General features: G+C 43.1%; 1 protein-coding gene across 1 annotated transcript in view; it reads right to left on the bottom strand.

The window, feature by feature from the left end:
- MED13 (mediator complex subunit 13) overlaps nucleotides 1-20436 on the bottom strand; it is a 59393-nt gene that overhangs the window by 11842 nt on the left and 27115 nt on the right. Inside the window, exons 4-18 of the mRNA XM_068154826.1 lie at nucleotides 18755-18900; nucleotides 17507-17704; nucleotides 16445-16639; nucleotides 15614-15776; nucleotides 15219-15329; nucleotides 12595-13278; nucleotides 8320-8536; nucleotides 7938-8022; nucleotides 7480-7601; nucleotides 6240-6330; nucleotides 5858-6072; nucleotides 4985-5181; nucleotides 2877-3793; nucleotides 1370-1537; nucleotides 39-262 (exon numbers count right to left, since the gene is read on the bottom strand). Of these exons, the coding sequence (XP_068010927.1) occupies nucleotides 39-262; nucleotides 1370-1537; nucleotides 2877-3793; nucleotides 4985-5181; nucleotides 5858-6072; nucleotides 6240-6330; nucleotides 7480-7601; nucleotides 7938-8022; nucleotides 8320-8536; nucleotides 12595-13278; nucleotides 15219-15329; nucleotides 15614-15776; nucleotides 16445-16639; nucleotides 17507-17704; nucleotides 18755-18900 (3733 nt within the window). The remainder of the gene's footprint in view (nucleotides 1-38; nucleotides 263-1369; nucleotides 1538-2876; nucleotides 3794-4984; nucleotides 5182-5857; nucleotides 6073-6239; nucleotides 6331-7479; nucleotides 7602-7937; nucleotides 8023-8319; nucleotides 8537-12594; nucleotides 13279-15218; nucleotides 15330-15613; nucleotides 15777-16444; nucleotides 16640-17506; nucleotides 17705-18754; nucleotides 18901-20436) is intronic.

Genomic DNA, 20436 nt, shown 5'->3' with positions numbered 1-20436 from the left:
AAAACCCATCTCACTGCTAACTGCCATAAATAATGTACCTCATATATTGCAGTCAGATCCCTAAAGAAGCTTTTTGCTCCGTTCAGCAGAGCCTCGTTCTCAGGGCACACCACAACGTAAGCAACATCTCTTTGAGAGCCGTAAGGTTCCAACATCAGCCTCTCCCAGTACGGCAGCGCAAACGGAGACAGCACCAGAAAATCATAATCATAGCCCAGCAGAAACGTTGGGATTGGCAGTGGTTCCGGGGACTCGTCAGTTCCTGGAAAAGCAAAACAAGTTTTCCAATCTATTAGGCATAAAGGTTAAAATTAACACCCTGCTTCTAGGAAGCACAAATCAAACCCAAACGCCACGAGAGTTCCCAGCACCTAACAGGAAATAGCACTGAGCATAAATGGAAGAGCTCTCGTTGGAACAGAAACAAGTGAAAAGCCTGCAGGTATGATCCAACCCTCTGCACAACAGCATCGGCTCGGTATTTCTGTGTGAAAGCTCTCAGGACCTCCAGAAGTTCCACTGTTGTTTCATACTTCTATTGGTACACTGACAAGCAGGAATCAGGTCCAGGAAGCCTTGCCCAGAGATTGGTCAAAGGAAGGGGGTGGGGGGGAACTAAAAGTAGTCTAAGCAGGTAAAGGACCTGCTTAGGTCCTGTAAAGGACCACAAAAGGAAAAACAAAACCACCTTCAAAACATGCATTTACAGCTACCCTAACAGCATAATGACCATGTTCTAAATACAGCTACAAAAGATCTGCTGGTGAAAGGTCACTCTTCCACACAGTGGTAAATCAATCTCATATGGTAATGAAGTCAGCTGAAATCTTGAGTGCACAAAATTTACCTTGGCTCTCTGTACACGTGCACCACGTGTTGGCCACTCCAAATATTTATCATAGACAACACACTGGATAACCTCAGATCTTCCATACAGTTCTGCAACTACTGAGCACTGAAGCACAGTTTCTCAAGCCTTTCAAAGCTAGCATTTTTAACTACACTGTTGTAAGAGTAATTAATGTGGAGTCATTCTTCTGAGTAAAAACACAGAGCAATTACTGTTTTGAACATCAAATCCATCGCTGCAATTTCAGGCCCTCACTCGGAGCAGTGCCAGGTGTCTACAAACAGTGCAACTGAGGCTGTTAATTTTAAACACACATCTTTAACCCATTTGCTGTTTTAAGGAACAGAAATGGTTGCTGTTTTGCTAAAGAGAAGAATCCTCCCCTGTCTAACAGCTCTGGTTAGCTTAAAGAAAGGTCAAACGCTGTTTAGAATTCCAGTAGGCTGAACAGCATCCAGAGCCTGAGGTTTGGTGGCCGGAAGAAGCAGAGGTTAGGAGAGGAGCCCCCGCAGCAGTTACCGTAAGAGCCTCTGCCTGCCATCTTGTGGAACTGCTGCCAGGTGAGCGGCCCCTGGACACCCCAGGACCGGACCGTTCGCTTCTTCTGAATTGCATCCTGGAGAACTGGCTGCAGCGAGAGGAGCATACGAAGGATGTCCTGGGAACACTGCATGCTCACATCCACAACTGCAAGGGCAAAACCACATTGTCAGGGCCTAATGCAACAATGGGATATGAGAAAAGCCCTCCCCAAACAAGCCAGATCCTGAACCACCTCAATTTTAAACAGTCAATCTCTTCTGAAATGTACGTGCAGGCCACAGTAGAAGTTAAGCACACAGAAAGAGTTCTCTCACTTAAAACAAACATAGATTTTTCTTTTCTTTCCTAGAGAGTTTCCCCCCCTCACCAACTGAGGGAGGGGGAAATAAAATTTAAAACCAAAATCCAAAGGAGCAGCACAGCCTTTAAACAGAGGATCTTCTCTCCAGATAAAGGAGATCGGGCAGACTGCCACCCAGTGCTCACTCCACAGAAGTCAAGGGGAGCCTCCAAGAGTCACAGCCCATTTCATCAGCGTGCCACCACTATGCCATTTCATGCTGTAGAGGGTTTTTACTCTCAAAGCTGACAAAATTTGGTACCATTGCAGAGCCTTCTGCTTAAAAGCATCTTTACATCTTTTAATCTTAAATACCAAGGTCACAGCAGCACTAAGTTTTCTCCTGGGTGTCTGGAAACATTGATTTATCTGTAGTCTGGGCTTTTAAACTTAATCCCCCTGACACAGGCACCTAGCTGTGTTTCACTGATAGTCCTCCTCATCCTCATTAACAACTATGAATTGCAGCTATCTGCTATCAAAGTTTTGCATTTCATTGCTCACCCTGCTAGAGTTGCTACTTGAAAAGCCTTACTGAGAGGGAACATATGCAAACACACACAATAAAGGCATTCCATGAGACTGTGTATCATTAGTCAGGCCCTAGAAGGAAAAACCCAAAGATCTCTGGCAGATCTGACATGCCATGAAGGCTACAATAATGCTTTATTTGCCACACATGCCATTAAACTACCATCTCCCCCTTAAGAAGGGGGGGGGGGGGACACACCAATTGAATCATAAGTCCTGTTTAATTCTCCCACAGTAGCCTTGACAATAGTCACCATTTGAACCACCTACACTTCCTATGCACACTCATTCCACGGAGCCTCTGTAGATGCAGTCACCAGAAGCTGCTCTACAAGAATTAGCCTAGTGAAGTGCTGTGGACACTTAGTGTGGTCTTACAACACACCTCAAATTTATGTTAGGAATTTATAACTCATGGTAGCCAAGGCCTATACTCTGCTTGCTGTGTGGTACCAGCATAGAATGCTAAAGGAATGGTTATTCTGGACACAGAGGAGTCAGTGCAAGCATGCAGATGGAAAAAGCCTCAACCATCTGAGAAATCACAAAGCCCAAACCTTTCCAAAAATTCATAGGTGCACAAGCAGAAAATGAACAGTTGTAGACATTTACCATTTCTTTTTGACCAGTGGTGCAAGCAAGTAGTTTTCACAAGTGCTTCATCAACTTTCCCTCCTGACATATTGTCCATGAACTGCCGTCCATGTTCCAAGGCTAAGTAGCAGTCATTGCAACAATCCCTTTCTTCTACGCGTACCGGGTTGCTAACTGCACCAACTTTGGGAATGGAATCTTGGTCTGCTGCTCCAAAGGGTGAGAACAAGTTGGTGCATTGATCCTGCAGCAACAGTATTAACTCATCAGGCAGCTTCTCGGGTTCTTTCAGTCCTCCACTGCCATGCTCGATAGAAGTAGCTCTGAGAGCTTCAAAGCGTTTTTCTGCTTCTTTGCCGCACTCCGTATTTCGGCCCAGGATATCCAACTCATCTTCGAGAAACAGCCCAGAACTGTTGCCGAATTTTCTATTCATAACAGCACTGAAACCACAGGTACACCTATACTGGGCCTCTTGTGTTGGATCAGGAATGTAAACCCCAACGTCAGCACCTTTGATGTTCATATTGCAAACACATATGCAGCAGCTGTCAAAGTTGCAGTCTTTGAAGAGGTTCATGACGGACTCCGAGAGGATGAGATTCACATACAGGCTGTGTGCCTCGGGAATGGAAGGCACGGTTGCAGGTTCAACGGAATTCAGCGGCCTGCACGTCGAGGGGGTGGAAGCTGGGGAGTATAAATCAGAGTTCTCGTATTTGACCGAACCCTGGGCGCTCGCAGGCCCACCAGCTCCACGGGGTGTTCGAGGAGTCCTTGGCGTTCGAGGAGTTGGGAAACGAGGGGTGGAAGGAGAAGGGAGAATTCCAGCTCCACCGTTACTGGGAGGTGCGCTGCTTGGTGGCATCCCGAACGGAGTATGAGTTTGTGGCGTGTATGCAGGGCCGTACTCTTGATCCATAGTGCTTCCATCACTGACAGCAGCCACAAGGAGAAGGAAATACTTTAAGTACACAACATACTGGTTTTGAAGTTCAAGACTCAAATTTCTAAAGAAGGACCTTCCTAATTAATATCTGCCTTTTCAAACCAGCCTTTCATAATCCACAGCGAGATTTTCATCCCCTAAGGAACTTCAAGAGCATTTGTTCTAAATGACTTTGCAGGACTCCCACTGGCAGCACTGTTAAAGAATCTTTCCCCACCTCCTTCCCTCTTTTCCTTTGCACAAAGCTTCCAGGGAACAAGTGTGGTCAGAATAAATTACAAAGTCTGAAAGGACACCTTTTTGCTTCGTGTTTTATTTACATGTGGTGTTGGAACACACCAAGGAAATATAGCAGCACTGTCAGTGGCAGATTCAGCTGGATCCAGGAGGAAAGCATCACCTGGAAACGTTTAGTGTTTTCTTTCCTAAGCAGCTGAGTATCTCTCCAAAGACCTATAAGGCTAATGACACCTGGAAACATGCTACTTAGGAATGACCTTAACAGAAGCAACATATTTACTGCAAGGTTTAACATTCCTCTCATTTTATGAATAAATACACAGCCTCCTTGTTGCCTAATCCATTTATAGCAGCTACTAATGCAGAAGAGAAAGAGGACTCAATCTTTATTCAAGAAGAACTGCCAGCAAGACCATCACCACCAAATGCAGCCTACAGATATGCCTACTGCAGTACTGCTGTTACCAGGCAATGTCACACTGGGCACAGCTTCCAGGCAAGGGAAATGTTTCCCTAGTCCCAGCAGAGCTGAGATTATTGCTACTTATGAAAAGAACTTAAGAAACAGAAGCACCACCTACTAAGCCCTTGCAGTACCTACAACAGCACCGCAGAAGCAAAGTCCCAAGTTTACATTTATCTTGATTGTTACCATCTTCATTACTTATTAAAACTGGACTTGCACCATTAAGCTTCCCCAAGAAGCCTTTAAATGAGACAATGAATAAAATGTATGCACAGTTAAGAAGCTATTTGAGAAGCTAGTCTTGTACAGTAAGGTTTAACAGTAAGGATTTTGTAAGGCTCTTGCCAGTTGTGTCAACAGTGTGCTTGCATAAATACTTCTCATTACAAATTTATCAATAACTAAAATTTAGGAGCACTTTCTATAAGTGACCACTTTATAGAGCTGAACAATTTGTGGCACAGGTCATACCCATCTTTGATGAATGGCATGGCAGGTCCTGGAGGAAGTAAATCCAACTTTCCCACGGCCCAGCTCTGGCGATAAATGCATTCTTCTGGCAGTTTGATGGGAGGAAGACACTGGCTGGGAAGTGTCTTCAGTGGTGCGAACATGGAGCAGCCCACTAAAGCTTGACAGTTCTCAGGTTTATAAACATAAGAATAATCCTGGAAGCCAGACATGGTAAAGCATCAGCATGTAAGTTAGTTTACTTCAGCAATTAAAATGCTTCTCAAGAAAAATGTGACCAAGTCAGAGTAGTTCTGGAATATTAAGTCCTGAGGTAGATTTATATCCACAGCATTCACAGCCACAGCTCTCCAAAAAGCAGTACACAATACAAACCAAACAATCAACTACAACTGCTGAAATGCATTCCTTCAGCTTCCTAAGGAGGTATTACTAGTATCATAGTACCAGTCAGGGTTGGAAGGGACCACAAGGATCATCTAGTTCCAACCCCCCTGCCATGGGCAGGGACACCCTGCACTAGATCAGCCTGGCCAGAGCTTCATCCAGCCTGGGCTTAAACACCTCTAGGGATGGCTCCCCAGCCACCTCCCTGGACAACCCATTCCAGGGCTTCACCACTCTCATGGGGAAGAACTTCCTCCTCACATCCAGCCTGAATCTCCCCACCTCCAGCTTCATTCCATTACTCCTGAAGTTGAAGTAGTAAAATACTGCATACTTACTTAACAGAGCATGCATTACCTGCTCCAGGATAACACAGGACACAAGGTACAAATGGTAGTTAATTTCCCACAGTTCCTATTCAGGATTAAGTAATAAACTGAACAATAATAATTAGAAGCATTTATCAGGGCTATCAGCACTACCTACCTTTATTTCAGCAGGTTTGGGGCTGCAGAAACCCTCATCTACTTCAATTCTGAACTGAGCTCCCACACTAGAGCTATTCCCTTCAAGTACTGTTCCTCCAAGTGTAGTGTCCATGCTGCCATATTCCTTATTATTCATGTTCATGGGAGAAAACCCCATAATATGCTGTTCCAGGGAAGGTGGAGTTGGATACATTTTATGGAGATCTGCAGTGCCTAGTGTCAGATCAGAAACAGGCTTTAGAGCATGGAAACATTTTGAAGTATTTCCTTAGTCTTAAAATTTCAGTAGGGCAAATGAAGCGTAGGTTTCCAAATTCCCCCAACGTATTAGCAACTGTTTAGAGCTAGCATTCTGTTTAGAAAGAACAAATAAAGCTTACTTATGCATGACAGTGGGTCTAGATTTCCTGCTTTTGCCTCTTTGCAGTTGGATTTGTCATCAGCACCATTCACTGTTCTTTTAGATCCAGGCTACAAAAGAAGCGTTGTAGTAAGAATCACTTCAGATATGAAAAGACAGCTTCAGGTTTGCTGCTAACAGGAAGTGCCATGAGCAGGGAACAGACAAAGCTGAGACATTTCATGGTACTTAGAGAAATTAAAATAAAGCAGAGGGCCAGTGCTAGCAGTTGGGCTTACACTTGTCCTCTCCTAATTCCTGTAACTCAAGGAATGCTCTCCCATCACGTCATGACGCTACTAAAATGAAAGACCAGTTATAAAAGAACTCTCAGCCTGTTAGCAGACATTAAAAATAGCTAAATAGGGCTGCCCACAGCCTAGCAGAAAAAACCTTACATGTTCCCAAAACCATGCTAACATTACTGATGTTACCACTGAGAAACACAAATCCTGGAACAAGAGGTGCTGTGGAAATTAAAAGAATGAGGGATGTTTTACAGTTTTTAGTCAGTACTGAAGGCTATGGAAAATGAAAGTCTTCAGGTTTAAGAGCAAATACACTGCTTTATGTAATGATGACCTTTGATGGCTGCTAAGATCCTTCAGCCCTTACTCAGCTACAGCTCCCATTAAAGTTGATGGGCATTTTGTCTGGGTAAGGGGATTTAGGATTAAGGAAGGAGCAAAGTACAGTTCAGAAAAGACAACTGATTACCAACAGTATTGAAATAGAAACTAGAAAGATAATGGATTCAGAGCTATCAGAGACTGCAAGAGAAGCTGTTCCAAGAGAATAGCTGCTGCAACGAAGCAGCTTATTTGGCAGAATGTCCATGTCTTTAATGTCTCTTCTCTTTCAGGAGCTGTTTGTTTTGTTCCAGTATTACCTTTCTTAACTAGTTAAACAGAACCCAGCCATGGGAAAAGGAGCACTAGTGTGGAATCTGTACAATAACAGCTGAAGGTATATTCAGGAAGGATATACTGTCTGGAGTGTGAGGATACAAGATCAAAAGCCTGTTTGTATCCAAACTACGATTGTATGACTCAAGCAGAGCAGCTCGTCTGCCACACAGGAGCCACGGCTCTTGCTCAGCCTCTTGTTTTGCAACCTCTCCAACAGATGCAAAAAACCTCCAACCCGAAACCACAAGAAGACAGACTCGCTCCTTGCAGCTTTTTGTCTAGCAGCTGCCTCTACTCCTGCACATCACTTACTGTTAGTTCATCTTCATCAGAATTGAAGAGATTGTCAAGGTCAGTGTAAGAGACCACTAAGTCTGTTTCATGGAACAGGCTGGTTGATGCAGTGCGAGCGTGAGCAGCAATACGTTGGGCATCTAGAAAGAAAAGCAATTATTACAAAAGCATGGGCAATATATATTCATTAAAGCACTATTAGCCCCACTGGGGAAGCAGTACACTCTCAGTTCCCCTCAGCTACCTTACAGATAAGTGAGATCCCTTCAATTGTGTCACATTTGGGCTTTATGGCAAACATTTATGTGCAAGGTGCAACAAAGAAAGCGTGTTCCCAGCCAATTCTTAATCCTGATGGTACAGGGAAATACAAACCACAAAGTAAGAACATTAGAGCCTGGGAGAGCCTACTGACTGCTCAAGGGGTCATTTACACAGAACAATTTTTAAAAGTGGAAAAAAAAAAGCCTCTTTACCTTGCTTGACAGAAGGACTAAACAGAGACATAGCATCCTCTCCTTCATGGGATAAAACAGTAACACTGGATGTCCCGTCCTCGGCCTGGGAAACAAAGGTAGAAAAGATTGCTTTAACTAATTGTGGGTGGGGACCTTTTTATCTCCCAGTGAGAATTCTTACACATATCAGAAGCATCAGGTTCTCATGAGCCTTCTGGCTCAGGCAAGGTGTAGTCTGGGGGTCTGGTTAGTGGTAGTTGCTCAGGGAGTGGGAGGCTTGGCATACAACACCACACACCAGCACACTTCTGAATACAGAGGAGGACTCGATTGATATTTGGTGACCAAAGCAATTTGGTTCAGTCACACTGCTGATTTGCATCCTCAGTCCTTTACTCACCTTATGCTTCTTCCCAGCTTCCCTCTCAATGTTCTGCCTGTCTTTTTTGCTGTCAGGAAATAAGAATTCCACATCTCCATCAACAAAGGCGTAAGGATCGATTTCAGGTTCCTGGTCAGCTTCCGTGGCTACTGCTGCTAGGTATTGGTTTTTGCTCTGATACTGTTGCACCAGTTCATCTGAAACCTTTAAAGGTTTCCTACATTGCACCATTAATCTGAGCAGAAGAGAAATAAAACAAATCACAGAATAAGATTTGTCATTTATTATGTGGAGGTACTTTTGCTATCACACAGCCTTTTACAAGAACAACATCTTCCCACTTCCTTCCTTCCCACCCCAACCTCAGAAAACTTTCTTGGGAAAAAGATTAAGTCATTACTCATTTAATTTAACCTCCTTACACCAGTCAGATACAGCAGGGTGATTCATTCTGCCCATCTCTCCTCAAGCACTGTCAATTCAGATAAAGATTAGTAATTTATCCCTGGTCATAGCTGTCATTTAATATAAAGTACCAACGCATTAAGCTATCCATATCCGCTAAAAGAAACTCACCAGGTTAAAAAATTACCCATTGCCATTCCCCATCCACGTCCAAATGACCAGAAAGAAGTGACTAAGACTCATTTCTTGTCCTATTTTAGGAATCTAACTCCTCCACATTCAGTTCATTTCAGTGGACAAAGCATGCCACCTGTGCCTAACCCAACAGACACCCACATTGGTGTACACAAAGCCTGACTACCCAAAGAACCCAAGCAACAACCACTCTCACAGCACACGAGTGTCACTGTTCAGTGGTCATTCATATCACTTACATCAATACAAATGAAGCTTACAGCACACCAATATCTCATTTGCTAATTGGAATAATAAAGACATATTTGCCTCAGTCAGCATTTTTCTTTGTTTAACATTTGGTGCCAAAAATGTGAGTCAACTGCATAGAAATTAAGTATCTGTATCAGGATTATTAGTATCACAGACACAAGATTGCACCAACAAAAGGAGATATTGGCAAGCAGAAAATTATCTGATGATTATCAGCTCTCCACATGCCCCCCTAATTTCTGCCCCCTAAACAAACTTCATTTTAATCTACCCAAGCAGACAAAAGGCACCACATGAGGAAGGGATTCAGGAGTAGTTCTGGAGTCAACTAATAATACAGGTAAAACAACTTCTTCTTACTCAGGACCCCCTTTTCTTCTTACTCAGGACCCCCTTTCTCCCAGACAGCAGTAAGAAATAGTCACAAAAGTCTCACACAAGAAATGAAAAAGGGACACTGAAAAGATAAGATTACAGAGGGATATTTCAAGTCCAAACACAGTTCCAACCTGCCCCTTTCATTCTCAAGCCTCTGCCCAAAAGGAAATGCTACCTTTTTAGATAGCAACAATTTAATAGGTCTCACAATTAGTAGAGCTCAGTTTTGACAGCCTGCTGCAGACACTAGCCTGGAGTTTAGAACAGACAGGCCTACATTTCTCCTCTGACAGACCAGGAAGAAAGAAAAGCATCCTACAGTACAATTCAGAGTGCTCAGCCTTGAAATTCTGCACACAGAAGGGCACAGTGATCCCTCAGAGCCCTCCTCACTGCCCTGTACATCCCTGTCTACTGTGTGATGTGAGAAAGGACACAGAAACAGTTCTGCTGTGTCAAAAGACTTCCTAGAAACAAGCTTTCCAAGGAAGCACCTCACAGCCAACACCACTGTCAAATCCATCCATGCTGGTCAACCACACTCAATAAAATCTTGTTTTAGCATGGCCACCACAGCACAGCTGCCCCAGACAACAGTGCAAGGGGTATGACTTTGTGGCTAGCACCATCAGCTTTATGTCTGCAGCAGCATTCAATGAAGTTGAGGATTTCCTTTCTCCTAAACCCTGCAAAAATTAACTGGAGGGGTGAGGGGGGAAGGCAGGACTTTCCAGGAACAAGGAATTAAATACCATGAAAAATACATAGTGGTCAATAGGCAGATGTTCTGAAGGGGAAATAAAATCAAATATGCTCAGTAAGTTGCTAAATTGAACTAGAAGCCATAGAAGGAAAGATCATGTCTGCAACAGAAAAAAGCGTCTGAAATAGAGCACATCTTTCACTCTCTGCTTGGCTGAAATGAATTCAAGGCAAGAAAAGCACTAAAAACCCTACAAACGAACATCTTGAAAGCATTGAGCCATGCTCTAGCTAATGTAAACTCTGAAACAGTGAACACAAAAGATATGGCTAAGAAAATGTGTACAGGAACAGACCAACAGCTACAGCATATTTACTTCTCCTGACAGCTTTCCTACGCAGCAAAGGCAATGTGACTGCCATCGGTGGCTTTCCACTGCCAGCAACAAAACACAACACCAACAGAAAACTTCAGCCTTGTGAGTAGCTGCTTCAGCAATTCTGCCACAAACTGAGTACATTGACTCCTAACAACAAGAGAGAAAACCCTCAATAAATTGATGCTGGGCACATTAAGAGGCTCCTCTCACCTGAACAGGGCAGGGGGGGAAATAAATCTTTCTTTTTTTGAATGAGGAGGAGGGAAAAAAGAAAATCCAGAGCAAGCAAGTGGATAGAGGCAACTCTGGGTGCATTTGAGAAGCATTTCTAAATCCCTTGGGCTCAAGCCTAAGCCAAAGTTTGTCACCTCTTCATCCAGGTCCCAATCCCGTTAAGTTCAGAGTGCTGTTAACAGCCCTGTCAGCACCTGTTGCCTCCCATTACCACCCTGCTCCTGCAGCATGTCCTCACAAGGAAGCGTTGCAAAAGATGGATGACAGCAAAAATTTCCTGGGCAGCAGGGGAGACACAACCCAGAAGGCCAAGTGGGCTGGTTTCAGGCTTTTGTTCTTATGGTTTGGGTGGATTGCTTTGTCTGTTGGGTAATTTTTTGGGGGGTGATCTTATTAGGGGGAGTTTGCTTTAAGTGATAAAGAAAATCCATGTTTACTCAATTCTGCAGTAAACCAGAGCTCAAATGTAATATTAAACCAACCAGAGTTAGTACTTCCATCCATAATTTATTAAAACTTAGTATAAAATTGTGACAAATTCCTTTATCCTGGCTGAAATAGACAGCAGTATTTTATGACTTGGTGCTAGAGAACACTAGCTTTCAGAAATAATGGCTTTAAGCTTGAGGAGGGCAGAATTAGGCTGGGTATTAGGAAGAAATTCTTTACAGTGAGACACTGGAACAGGCTGCCCATGGAGGTTGTGGGTGCCCCCTGCCTGGAGGTATTCAAGGCCAGGCTGGATGAGGCCTTAAGCAACCTGGTCTTGTGTCCCTGCCCATGGCAGGGGGGATGGAACTAGATGATCTTTAAAGGTCCCTTCCAACCTATGAATCTCTAAATAAAATCTGCCTGTTCAACAAAAGCCTGGGTTTAAGCAATTACTACATATACTTTAGGTGGTCTCAAATACACTTCCTGTAGCTCAAAGGCTGAAGTTTTAACAAGGATCTAGTCTGACTGTCTCAGTATCTCTCCAAGTTAGGCAAGCTTTGTTTAATGAGTGAGGGTTTCCCACATGAGCTGAGGTCCACAAGCAGTCACAGTAAACACAGCAGACACCTGTTTTCTCTGAATGATAACCTGAAATCCTCAAGCCCTTTGAACACCCCCAGAGAGACCAGTTTGCTGCTTCCTCCAAAGAGAAATGTCTGATACTAGAAAATAGTTGCAGCCTAAAGGAAAGTTAACATCTTCCAGGGAATCAGCTTAGTTTCCTCATTGGTCCCCATCAGTCATTTAAATATATCTCTTCTGAAGACAGACAAAAGCTGAATTGAGGTAGAAGCAGCTTTAACAGGAGGAGTCTGCAGCTGAGACCATCCATGCTTTCTTCAAATAATCAAGAGAGCAAATATTGAAATGAGAAAGTTTGTGGGAGGGTTGTTTTTTAAGGAAGGAGGGAGCCAGGGGGAATTTGAAGTCCCCAATAGGTATAATTCAGCTACAGATTAATTTTGTAGTAGAAAGATGAACTTTGTTGCCATCTGCTAAATCTGAGTTCTAATGAGAAAAAGCTGCAAAGTTTTCCAACACATCTGACTGTGCTTCCCGCTCACATTTCACAGCTAGCATTTCCTTGTACCCAGACAGCACAGTTATGCTCACACTCAGCATTGCTGCTCAAGCTGATGAGAACCACGTTATGCCTTACTGACGAGTTTACTTCTACCAAGAAACTCCAGCCTTTGGCCCTTCAGCTTCCTCACTTTCTCACATTACTACCATAGCATTAAGCACTACTTACTCTGTAACTGATGTTACATTTTCCTGTCCAGCAGGTATTACTGGATCATCTCTCAACTTGTCATTTGGAAGCTGAGGCGGTAAGAATTCCACATCCTTTTTCTTTGGAACTTTGTAATACTTCCAAGTGGTATCAGCTTCGTCTTCCTCCAAATTGACTGCAGTACCAACATACATTGTAGGCTCTATAACTTCAGGGAACTGAGCTGGAAAAGGCTGAGACAAGCCATCGAGTCTGTCTTCCATTGCTTTCGTGGGAACCAAGGGGTCTGGTGTTGGCATCTGGTAGAAATGTTGACTCTGAGGAGTAGAAGGAGCTTTAGCCACCCCTTCATCGACGACGTCACAGGGGTGAGGACTGAGCGGTGGTGGCTGCGGTGAGTTTGCCATTTCAGCACTATGCATCTGAGGAGTCTTTGCTACATCATTAGTTCGGATATTTGAAAATCTGACTTGACTGTCTGGTGCAGCCATCACCAGCCTCTGGCTGGCTGAATCTGCCTCCATCGCAACATCATCGCCGAGAGACACGCGATGATGAAAAGGAGTCAAAGGGCGTTTCTGCGGCTTATCCCCTTTGTCTTGCTTCTCATTCGTCTTGTGCTTTGGAGCTGCTTGCTGCTGCTGGCCCACAGGTGGTGCCTGCCCCTGTTGACCTGAATTTCTTGCTTTGAGATTTTTGTGCCTGCAGAATTAATATAGGGGGAAATACTTCACATTAATCTGTCAAATATGTCTATCAGGTTCTTTTTCACTAGGTAAGAACCTGCTTCCAAGCCAGCTGATCAGAGAAGACTGAAACTGATACCATTATAAAAATGGGGCTGCCTCTGACTTGAACTTCAGTGGAACAACTTGAGTAGCATGGCAAGGTTTTAGAACACCATTTAAAAACCTTGAAAAGCTGTCCTGTGAGCCAAACACACACACACAATCCCCATAAGTGGAGACTATTTTATAACTGCTTTTAACAGAAACAGTCACATGGACACGCTGTCGCTTTTGACTTCTGCCAACACTGATGAATCAGTAGAACAACACAGGAATTGGTGGATGGCTCCTTAAATTCAAGCCTCAACACTAACCAATAGTGCTGCCCCAAGTCTTTATGGGTTAAGGAGTGGAAAATTAACATGAAGTGTCTAGAAGCCATGCTCAGTCCTACAGAAGCTATTTTGAAGCTTTTGTTGCTATTTATATACAGATTCAGCAGGCAAGGAAATAAAGAGAAAAGCTTGGTGTCTAGCCTGCATTGATACAGTTGGTTTTTTCCAGTGTAAAGGCACTTGAACTTAAACATTTCATCTTGAAGTTCCAGATACCAAGTTTCTGGACTATCTGACAGAATGAAAGCTGTGCAACACCTTAGTCTAGAATGAAATGTTTAGGATGAAGCCATTGCACTGCACATATCTCCTTATTCTTTGCCACTTTTCCATGAGGAGAATGCAACATATTGCAAACCAGGATTAGGCAGGAAACAAAAGGTGAGAGGTATCAAAATGTGTTTTGACTTGAGACTTAACATATACATTTTTCACCACTTACAATTCACAACAAGAGAGGAAAAAGAAGAGAATTTAAGATTTTTTTCAGTTTCTCTTTAGACAACTGCATATTCCTAACACACACCTCACCCACTTAATTGATTTTTTTTCTCTTAACCAGAGCTGTCACATCTAAATTCTCCTTTAAGAGAGTATTTCACCCTCCTCCATCTCCCAGCTCCTCTCAGGACAAGTATTCCCACAGAACTGAAAGCAACCATTTCAATGAAGAAGGAAAAACTGCTGTCCTTTTGAAGTGCTACATCCCTCAGACATTACTTTTTTTGGTAAGGTTCCAATATTTGTTGCCAGGTCATTGGAGTTTTAAACCTCTGCAACACTTCAGGCTCCTAAAGATCAGGATTCTGCCATAAACACAGCAATGCAGAATGCACTGAAATTAATGCTTCCATTTAAGAACTGTATTAGCAGTCTGTGCCATTGCAGTTTACACATACAAGCCACCACAAAAACTGGAAGTTAAATCCGGACTTTCTCCCTGTCTGTTGATCCTTCCCTCATCCCCCACCCCAGCTAATATAACCCTCCCCCAGCTATTAGCTCACACAAAAGCATTTTCACGTACAACCAACCCATGGAATGCCATATTTCCCCCAAAGTAAAGCAGCTTTCTGGTTTGGTTTATTTTTCATGTTCATCACAGCACAATGCCACAATTTTTTTTGCTGTTGATGAACAGCTTTCTACCTTCCAGGCAGATGCCACAGCCCTCTAGAACGGGTTCCCAATTCCTAGCCAAGTAAGCATTCCCTCGCTGTTGCAGCCTGAGAACGTTGCCCATGAGATTATTTCTACCCATGCTAAGGAATTCCAGCCCCAGTCTGCACCGCCAGTAGGTCCACTCAGATGATTCACTGGAATAAAATCTCTGCATTATCTCACTGGGCAGAGTTTCAAGACCTACAATGACATTTAGGATACAGGATACAAATTTTGTTACAGCTTTCCTCCAAGCAGCTATTGCTTAATTACTCCTAAAGGAGTCATGAGGAGCTCTCTCCTGAGCACTTCAATCTCGATGTACACCGTTGGGCTGTGGGGTTGCCAAGTGCTGTACCTTGAACAATTGCAATTTGTCCTCTGCGTGGCTTCAACAAAATCCCAGGATGCTACCTTGTCAGCTGTCTCCTCGTCACACAAGCCATTTGATGTAGCAGAATACTTCCTCCTACAATTCAATAGCAGGAGAGTTACCTGGGGTCAACACCTCTGCTTTTCTTAGCTTCCCTCAAACCTCAAGAGCAGTTTTGTGACACAGGACTCAGCAAAGAAGTTACAAATACCCTTTTACTAAGAGAGCAAACTGAGAGCTAAACACACTGGGAGTCAGCAACAAATTCACTTCTTTCAAAAGTTTTACTACTAAGAGTAAAGCACTTTCTGCTCAAAGACACAGCACCATGAACAGATGTACTTTACTTTCCATAATGAACACACAGGATGAGTACCTACTTGTTCTGAGCTCGGTTCATGTTGCACTCTTGCCAGACTCTGTCCACCACTTGGTTGGCAAGCTTTCTAGGGATTTTGCCACCATGATGGCTAGTACTGTCAGAGATAAATCCATCAGAAACTGAAGAAAACTTCACCCATTTCTGGGCAGATTGAGCATCCACTGAAAAGGAGCACCAGAGGAAAGAGTTTTAGGCAATGCAGTGATACCCTCACAATTACAAACACCACAGGAACATCTTAGAAAGGAAAGTATCTTCTTCATATTAAGAAATGAAAGCAGCAAGAAAATTCAGTTATAGTAGCAGATTATTATAATATGGTCTCTTCTCACATAAAACCCAAAAAGCAGCACCATATATGTTTAGGATCTAAGTGGGCTGGCTATTCTTTATCACACAGCCTGGAATCTTAACTACAAAGCATGTTCCTTGGACTATGAAAAAGGCTGAACACATCACCTTCCTCACTAGTGTCTGTGATGCACAATGAGCTTTATAAAGCTATGACAGAATGCATGAGCAAACACACACATATGCAAGAAGAGGGGGAGGGGGGAAGGCCAAAACCTGACCACAGAAATTTAACACACTGACTAACAACTTCAGGTACAACAAAAGCAGTCCTCATTTGAGCAAGAGTGTTGAAGTTAATTTTGCCCACAGCTAAACAGTAAGACCTGTGTTTACTACAACAGACTTATGACTAAAGAAATAGGATTTTTGGGAACAAGTCAGTTGCACAGAGAACATCTGAACCCTTCCCAAGCACTGCCAGATTTTAGAAAGCCATCAAAATGATTTCCACGTGAAGAAGCTCATTTTATGATACCTGTTTGAACTTCCTCTGGGGATGTTGGTGGAGTCAGAGTTACTGAAGACATGGCAGGATCTCTCGTGGAAGCAGGCACTTGGTGGACACCCAAGCAAGTAGTTGAGCAGTGAGATGCCCCTACAGTACTAGGAGCAGGGATGTCTGTCTGAGGAACCAGGACGAAGCAGGCTGGGTACACCATTCGCACCCCAGCTGGAAAAGAGAGCGAGCTGGTTTTGACAGTTGTTAAGCAACAACTTACATTTAACAGCATCAATAAATGGATCATTTTACCAGACAGTCACAAGTTTACCTACCCTTTCTCTATACAGAAGACATGGGTGAGTGAATGAAAAGGGCTGTGTACCCACAGGCAGAGAGAGCCCTGGCACCTACACGCCACTACTCGCTGCTATCATTTTGTTTTATAAAGAAGACCGAGGACACACTTTTTGGCATCATAAAACTGACAACATTCCCCTCCCCATCATCATCAGGGTCTCCAGCTATCACTGCAATGCAAGCCTGGAACATTCATTACAGAGAAATGACTGCATTATTTGGCAAATCAAAGGTCAATAGCCCACAGCAGAGAAATAAACTACAGAGTCCCAGGGGCTCAGATTTTAGGAACAGCAGCAGATAAATGCAGCGCCGGAGCACATGAAGTTCCCCAGGATTGTGGTTTTGAAGACATCCCTGAAAGGCACGTCTGCTTTGTTTGAATTTGCACAGGATCTGAAACAGTCCAACACGCTTTTGATGCATCTCAGATGTCAACAGTCACAGTCTAGAGGGTTTTTGGTTTTATCTTCTTTTATTATTATTGATTTTAAAAATAATCTTGCTTTTTAAGGCAGGAAGGAAAACACTTCCCACCAACAGGTCTGCAAAAGCTACTTGAAGAAGCAATTCCTTTTAGACAGGCCTGAGCACTGGGCAGAAAAAAAAGCCCAAAAGATCAACAGCAGCTGCAAACAGTAGCAAAAAAAAGAATAAAAAGAGTCATTTTGCTTCTGTATTTTGCAGACCTAACCAGCCAGTTTATTTCAGTAATTAAAAGGTAATCAGAGCACTCACCAACGAGGACTTCAACAGCAGCTAGAGAATCATCCTCCCAATCCATTTCTTCTTGTTTTTCCTCAGATCCTTCCTTCAGGTTAGATGTGACAGGATAGAATTGCTTCCATTCACCAATAAGCTTTTTGGTTGATGAATCAGAAAGCTTGAATGACTGCCCCGTGAGCGTGCCATTTAATCCAAAGGGACTCAGAATAACTACAAAGGCAAACAAAAATACACTGGAGACTGTGCCTAACCAAAATTCACTCTCTCCCACTGAAAGTGCTTTTACTTCAGCCACAGCACACAACCAACTTACCATTGGTAAGTCAGAGAGCACCCTAACCACATTTTTACTATGCTGCACAAGTTGTTGATAGTAGGTACACAGCGTTAAATGTCTGTGTATTCTAAGAACCAAGGTACCACAATAACAATTACAAATTAATCTGTTTGAACAAGCAACAAGCAAGTTTTCCTCTTGGCTGGCAAGGAGTCCCTAAGATACAAGTGGGATAAAGGAACCCTTTCCAACTCTGGCAGCGTTACGGTGTTTCGTCCTTTCATTGGGCTCGGTACAGTTACACCAACTATGTATATACAGGGAAGTATCTGTTTCATGTTTAGTCTTGTCCATATTAGGAAAGCACAGCTGCTGTTATATTGCATTCCAAAAAAAGCAAGTTGGGACACTGAGCATTAATAAACAAGGGCAGTGTGTGGTCATGCAGGAGAACTGATTTCTCTAGCCAACACAAGTGTGTCCAAGACGGGGAATGATCAAACAGCCCACTAACCAGACTCAGGCCCCATCACTCCTTTGTCTTCGAGAGCATAGCCTGCATCTGCTGGTGGAACCAAAGGAATTTACAGGAAGAGCCAAATCAGAAGGGGTAGGAGGAGTGAATAGTCTAGGTATGTTGAGTCAGAAATGGAATTCTAAGAGAGGGTTGATGAAGATACGTGGGGGTTATAAAGCAAAAATATTTAACTCACAGTACTTGGAAATTAAGTTTCTGTCATGAAGACAAATTACTTGGCTCCATGCCAAGAAATTAATACAGAAATCATCCACCTGGAGAAGAGCTGAGACACACCAAGTGGCTTCTGACCATGTCAAGGCAGGGGACATTTGGGGAGAAAGGATAATCAATACAAAACAGCTAACACCTCTGCTCCCACTTCCAGGCTTTGTCAGAGGTCCTCACTCTGAGCAACTGAAGGATCGATTTGTTTTAGCACTCACTGCCGAGTGGCAAACCCTACCTTGAAAAGGGCTGTTGGACTGCTGGGCAAGAGTGAGGTGTTCTTCACTGAGCAGGTACACAGGCTGGTGCTGACTGATTTCCACACTGGTGCAAACATTGCTGTCTCCATGTAAGAAGAAGGTGAATGAGCAGGACAAGTGCTCGCTGGAGAAGGAAGAAAAACAAAACTAAGCCTAGAACTTATTTTAAGTTGATGGCTTTCTCATTGGTTTGAAGGCATTTCCTCCCAAAATATTTATTCATAAAGTAACCAAACCTCTCTTCTCTCTGTGTGGCAAGAAAATCCTAAATACTTGTTCCCTTGAAGCATTTGCAAAGTATTCTAGCAATAGAAACAACCCCAAAGTTCAATTAGTTGGAAGACAACTGCACACAAAGCCATCAGTCTCTTTAGACTGACTCTTTGTATCTTGAGGTGTGGAGGAAATTGAAAACACCTGGTTTGGGACTTTTTTTTTTGGGCAAAGAAAAACATCTAACTTAGTACTTGATGTATTCTGCATATTTCATTAAAATGTTTCAGAACCCATAATTAGTAATTATGTCACATCTGGGCTCTCCTGCGACAGATCCGCTAAGCAGAACTTATATTTCAAGGTTTGTTTGGCGTTAGCCAACAAATCACTTAGTTAAAAGCACCAAGAAGAACAGCAGCTGCTTTGAAAAGCCTTGGGTTTGGGGGTTTAAATTTATCTTCATCTTCCTGAAGCCTACAAACTAAAAATGAAATCCCACACCTACACACAAAAGGGAAGATACAATCAATTAAAAGCAACCCCAAAGCCTGAAGCGCTGTTGAAGTCATTAAAGCAATTATCAATGTCTAATATCAGACAGGTCACTGATCACCAAAACCCTCTGGACTGAAGCTTTGAAAAAAACCCTAAACCAAAACAGCACAGAAAAAAAAAGGGGGGAAAAATACCATAAACACCCCAAAATAAACATATCTTCTTCCTACAGCTCTGAATTAAATGCTGTGTTCACAGTGCTGCACGTAGTTACTCATTAGCAACTCCATGAAATCTCCTGCCTCCCAAGATCATGCTTCAGAGACTTCCCCCAGCTTTGCAGCTCTGCAGTTGCTGTTTTGTTACAAAAATATAGACAAACCTCTGCAAGCACAGCTATCAAAATATTTTATGGTGCATCCAGATCTCTTCAGTGGTTTATTTGAAATGTATTTTACCAACTGTAATTAAAGGGCAGGAGTAGAGTGGGTAAAGGCAACAAACCCCAGGATGCTGCAGCAGCAGTACATCTTCATATCCAGTTCCAGCTGAAAAACCTTGGGGTTTTTGTCTTTTTAAAGAAGTTGTCCAGGCAGAGCAGTTTTCAGTTACATGAGCTACAAGTTATCTCAAGTGTCTGCCAGACTAATACACTCCCACAGGAAAAGAACAGATGTTTAAAAGCAAGAGGATGCTATTCACGTTGGACATTCAATTAGGTCCACCATCTCAGTAACAGAAGAATGAAAGTCAAGGAGAACCTTAAAAATACTTCATAAGCTACTGCACAGAAAATAAACCCTTCCCTGTAAGGGGGGGGTAACATCGAGCACCTGCTCAGTCTCAGGGAAAAAACACAACAAACAAGTCAAGGGAAAGAGACTAAATTAAGTCAGACAAGACAGCAGACGCTAAAGCTTTTTTTCACAAGATCAAATGAAAAAGACAC

Source organism: Melanerpes formicivorus, unplaced genomic scaffold, assembly GCF_026170545.1.
Source record: "Melanerpes formicivorus ecotype bairdi unplaced genomic scaffold, bMelFor1.0.p_v2 SCAF_29, whole genome shotgun sequence".
Classification (NCBI taxonomy): Eukaryota; Metazoa; Chordata; class Aves; order Piciformes; family Picidae; genus Melanerpes; species Melanerpes formicivorus.
This window is presented reverse-complemented; position numbering and strand designations above follow the sequence as displayed.